At 44.8% G+C, this 6000-nt stretch overlaps 1 protein-coding gene across 1 annotated transcript in view; it reads right to left on the reverse strand.

Moving 5' to 3' along the window:
- The window catches only part of aatka (apoptosis-associated tyrosine kinase a), a 29977-nt gene extending 24918 nt beyond the window's left edge, over window positions 1–5059 (reverse strand). Inside the window, exon 1 of the mRNA XM_028411381.1 lies at window positions 4948–5059. Coding sequence (XP_028267182.1) covers window positions 4948–5029 — 82 coding nt within the window. The 5' untranslated portion in view covers window positions 5030–5059. The remainder of the gene's footprint in view (window positions 1–4947) is intronic.
- Window positions 5060–6000: the final 941 nt, after the last annotated feature.

Below are 6000 nucleotides of genomic sequence, written 5' to 3' on the forward strand. Positions count from 1 at the left end.
CTGGGTTTGTCTGTTCCAACAAGAGGGTTAACTTAAACCCAAAGTGACACAGGCATGGTTTCTTCATCAAAGTCTGGGTCCTCCTCTACACGGAGTCGAGCTTAGGTGTATTCATAAAAGTTGTTTTTAATTATTATTATATTAATTTATTTTTTTTATTATTATTTTTATTTTTTTTATTATTATATTTGTTTCATTCACACATATCCGTTTGGAAAACTCGAATAGGCTAATTTTGTCATGATCCCTAGTTCAGATGGTTTTGTTTGTATTGAAATCCTTGGGTTTCTTTTCTGAAGTGATGACACAACAGTCCCACCTCTCTCTTAACCCGCATGCACTCACTCTGACAACAGCAGCAACATGGCAGCACAAGCTTTGTGTGCATGTCTCATGTGTTCTCTGTTATTGTTGTGTCTGTGGTAATGTTACGGCACCAACTGGCCTGGCAAATATACTACAGCGTCTTGTGTTTTTTTCAAAGGGTTGAAGCTGGACTTGAAGAGTTTCGCTGCTCCTCCAGGTGCCTTGCTTCAAACCTTTGACTGACAATCTACATCAACACTGCAGCATTTTCAGTGGTTCTGTGTGGATAATTGTGGACTGACAAACTTTTAAACTAAAACAATTTTGTGTGGATGTAGCCTGAGTTATTTGTTATGAAGTCACATAAGATGTGTAAGTTTACATAGTGTCCAGGGGATCTAACCATCAACCTGTATTTAACATGAGACAGCAATGTCAGGACATCATGTACACACTAATAAAATATACATTGTCCTTCTAGTCTCTGACTATGGGGAACTGTGTAGTGAGGACGACTCTAAAAGTAGACTAATTGGACTCATTGTTTATTCTCATAGTCTCTCTAATGATTCATTAATTACTAACTGACAATATCCAGAGGGATCTCTGGGGTTTACCTGTGAGATCATTTCAGAACCTGAGAAGCACAGTGGAAAGGAACAAAAAGAGTGTCAGCAACATGTGACCTCAGAGAACGCTGCTGGTCTGGTGAGGTGCTGCTGCTGCTGGATGCTAGAACAGACTATTTTTATTATAACTATTTACCATGTTACTAGCAAGTGCACAAAGACTGGAGAACTCCAGGCTTATAAACAGCTAACAACAGCCAAAGTACGCTTACAGACATACTCACTGTAAAGCCAATGAAAGAATTCAGCGTTGTGTCATTGTTTACCCTGAACCTTGATTTATGCTTTGCTCTTATCCTACACCAAAGCATGCACTGCGCCTCCTAGAAATAGGACCAAAGACTGCAGCTTGTAAAAGATGACAAACTGTCAAATCTGCATTTCAACATCTGTATTTGAAATGCATTTCTTTAGCCATGTCCCTCAGCACATAATATTCAGCCTTCTTCAGACAGTTTAATGTTCATACACACCATCTCCTGCTCCTCTATGTTTAGCATTAACTCCACACAACCCTAACCCGTTGGTTTTCGTGCCCAACCATGAATGAAAACAAACTTATCCAATGTTTGCAATGACCGTGACATAATGAACTAAAATGAAACAAAGGTGCCAGAGCACAGGGTGAAAGCCACCACCCACCATTTATCCTCTTAAGGGAGATTTCTGTGGGGTGTATCAGTCTAATGCTTCAGGTTTATGGCTTGCCATCCAGCCTAACCATGTGTCATTCTTTTGTGAGGATGTGCTGGAAAATCCATGCATCAGTATAGGTGAATATAAATGTTAATGCTTGTGGCGAATGTATGCTCTGTGTAGGCATATAATCAAAAGTCCAAAGAAAAAAGCCTAAGGAGCTATGTCATTGAGTTAACGTAAAGAAACCATTCAGGCTAATTCTATGTTCTATCATTTGTGTGCAAGTCCTAACAGCAGTATACTGTAGTATCATCACTGCACTCACCTTCCAGGATCCTCCTGTGTTTAGGCCTAAAATTAGATGCGTGTGCAGCCCAAATGCTGACATAGAAATATGCACTTTAGATGGCATTTAAGTCTTGCGATGCAGATGTGTGTGTGTTTGTGTGTGTGTGTGCATCTGTGTAATGTCAGTGTCAGGAACACTGACTCTCATGGATTTTTTATTTTTTCTTCCGATCAGCAGCTGTTCCTTGTTCATAATTAATCACCAAAATGTCTTTTCTAAAATATATTGCTCTGAGGGTCCTCTAGCATTTAGCTTGATGACCAATCAAATACTGTAACACACACTTGCAACAGCTGTGGCACCACAAAAACCACATCCACCACATCATCACGCAGAGAGCACACAGCGCAGACAGAGATCGGCCCCCCTCACTGCTTAAATCCACTTCATTCTTATTCTAGTTCCCCCCAGAGGCAGACTTATGTAACTAAAGTGCTTGGTGTTACACATGGAGAGATGAATAATCAAACAGTCAGCGGTGGCTTGTGATGGGAGGAGCTCATACCAACTTTAACATCTTCCCTTTCTGGCATCACTACCACGGCCTCTACCAGTGTGCCCATGTGTGTATGAGGACACGTGTAAGCCCGCACATGATGCCAATGAGATGCAACTGCCTGCCGCCTGCGCTCGTCAGAGGACAGTAGTGAAAGACAATCTCCATCCGTGCTGCACTGTCAGCATGCTGCCCTGCCATTCCTTCCAGGTCACTGTATCTGTGTGCCCTGACACTATACTGATGCATATTACTGTGCAGAGGGCGCGGCCAAGTTTGTTAAATAATACCCTTCACACACACACACAGACTCACACACACACACTCACACACACACACAGACTCACACACACACACACAGACACACACACAGACTCACACACACACACAGACACACACTCTCACACACACACACAGACACACACTCACACACACAGACACACACTCTCACACACACACACAGACACACACTCTCACACACACACACACAGACACACACTCTCACACACACACACAGACACTCACACACACACACACACACACACACACTCACACACACTCACACACACACACTCACACACAGACCTCCACACACACACACACACAGACTCACACACACTTCTGCTTCCTCTCCTGGTGGGAGCGCTCTCCATGGTGCTGAAGCTGGAACAAGCAGGTGCTCTCTGCCTAATGCTACTCACACCCTGCTCGGTCATGTGAAAGCAGATGAAGTCGGTGGATCTATGAAGCTAGTGTCTCAGTCCCTGCTGATCGAAGGGCTTATATAATACCATTTAATGCACCGACAGATCCGAGCTGTGGAGGCTGACTTGAGGGTGCAATAGAGTTCAAATGCCCTCTGATTGGGAGCTTTGACGTCAAGACCAGCTGGTGGAAGGCCGGTAGTTAACAAACCACATACCTGGACTGCTCTGTTTGAAATAGTCTCACAGCTTTGACGTGTGTTTTTCAAAAGCATTTAATCACATCTATGTTTGTTTTACTACTCTTCTCGTGGTGTATGCAGCTAAGAGCTAACAGAATGTTGTGTGTGTCCCTCCTTTTCTGTCCTCAGTGCTGGCCCTGAGACTGATTGGTTCCTTCTCACACGCCCCCTCTGTCGCTTAGGCAACATTGATTCTCAGTCAAATTACTGTGAAGAAATAGGATAGGTAGTGAGGTGCTGTCCTAGTGAGAGATGTGGATCACCATGACATGACTGACGACGCAGACCATCCCACTCCTGCCACGCCCTCTCTATCTAAATAAAACCAATTCTGATACAAGTGCAGTGAGGCTGTAATCTGCCACTGTCATCTGAGGAAAGAACACACATTTGCCTGCATAATCCTGATGGAATATTTTCAAAACCTTTGATTAGTTAGTTTAGTATTTTTATCCTTGCTTTGTTGACATGGGGGATATATTTAATCCCAGCTGGCAATGGGCAAGACTTGGAACACACCAGTCCACTAGAGGGCTAACACACAGAGAGAAACATGTACGATCACATGTGCACCCACTGCTGATTCACAATGACTATTCCTCCTCTCCTAACCTGCAGGCATGTTTCTGGACTGCAGAAAGCTGGAGCACCTGGGGGAACAACATGCAAATCCAGAGAGATTACAGACACTCCAGCACCTTTTCTACCAGCCCCCCGCCCCCCCAAAAAAACATGTAATGGGAATGTTATGAAACAATCCATAATCTTTGATAGGCGAGATTGCCATAATATCTTGATGCACTGTTGTACCATGTTTTTGCACCTTTAGCCACACAAACATGTGAAACCCAAAGCTGTATGTGGAAACTGTCTTAGTGTTGCATTCGGACTAACAGAGAGAGCCACAGGAAGGAGAAGAGGGTGGAATTAATGGCATAAGGAAGAGTCAGAGCTCAGTGACAGTCTGCAACCTGGAGAGGACAGATTAGAGCATGAAACTTGAGCGCCATGGGGGCTCGCTGTCATTTGTATGCTCAGCACGCTGCACCCTAAATGCAAGGAATGACAGGCTCGTATTCCTGTTTACATTTACACCAGTATTTATTCTGCTCCAATTGAAACCCAGTGTGAGCACCGAGGCACTGCAGCAGCACCTGGGCCAAGGATCCAGTCACACCGATGATGATAAAATGCTGCATCCATAGCACCAAGAATCACAACCTCGAGAGAATCATGCACCTCTGTCTTCAAAGCACACAGCCTCATTATTACACACACACACACACACACACACAGTAGCCTACACACATGACGCCAGCTGCAGGATGTGTGTGTATGCAGATTCACTGCCACTTTAACCATCCTGCCACTGAGCTTAAGGACACTCATCCCCGTGACAATCCTTTGTGATCTGTTCTTAATGTGTTAATATGTCACTGATGGTGATGATGCTACTGTTGCTGGATTAAAACATGCACAGCCTCCCATGACATGCATCAACCAGCACATTCTGATATAACTGATTATGCAGCAAATCGATTAAACGCCCTTTATTCTAACGATTCCTCAATTTGACCCTTACCTGTATCAAAGTGAGAGCTGAAGGCAAAGCTGGGATTGAAAAACGCCGAAGACATGACAATGACATGTAGAGCAAAACTCATCCTCCTCGTGGCGTGTGCAGAAGACAGCAGAAAGCCTAAAGGAAGAAGAAGTCAGAATAAATCCCTGACTCAGGTGCGATTAGAATTCAAGCAGCAGCAGCAGTGTGCAGCATGTTACTCCATCACACCTCACAGACCCAGTCCTGCTTCACCTTCAGCTCCAGCACACTGGGACACGGATGAAGAAGCTCGGTTCCATTTTACCACATCGGTTCGTTTGACAACAATATTCCGCTTTCTCTTCCACACAGAGCGGCTGCACCTACTCTGTCACCCGGGGAAACGGTTCTCTTGTTTCTGCACCGATTGCTCATTGAAATGTGCTCCAGGCATTAAGGTGGGCAAATGTCTCACTGCTGCTTCCTTCCAAATGGACTGGGCCGCTCATGTACCGAGCGTTTATTCACAGAGCAGCTGCAGACATGCGGCGGCACCGATGCGCATGTATGAGTTCCAGCTCAGTACAGGGAGACTGTGCGACATCTTGCACCAGGGTTCACCGACGTAGATAGTCTATATAAGGACTTCCGGTTCCAGCTTTCCAAATAAATAATCAATGACATATGCAAAGTAGTTTTCTTTTATTTTGAAGGCCAACGCTGATTGGATTCCTTGGTGCTACTTCATCCTGGAACAGACTCGACGCAGTCATTTCAGTGTGGCGTGGAGGAAATGTCCTTTTAAAGAAGGACACGGAGGAGGACCGGGCTGCGTACAGGGATGCCCACACACACACACACACACACACACACACACACACACCCCGCAGACCGCCTGCAAAGGAAACAGCATGATCTGGCTTCAGTGGAGTTCACTGAGCATCTGCACAACAAGGATAATATTAGGAAGCAGTGCTGGGTAAGGCTGGTGGGCAGTTTTCTAACGTCAGGTGGCTAAATAAGGCGGGAAAAGTGGAGACATCTAGTGGTCAGGTAAAGCATGGTACATCATTGTGCATAAAACAAAAGGAG

Source organism: Parambassis ranga, chromosome 8 (assembly GCF_900634625.1).
Source record: "Parambassis ranga chromosome 8, fParRan2.1, whole genome shotgun sequence".
Taxonomy (NCBI): Eukaryota; Metazoa; Chordata; class Actinopteri; family Ambassidae; genus Parambassis; species Parambassis ranga.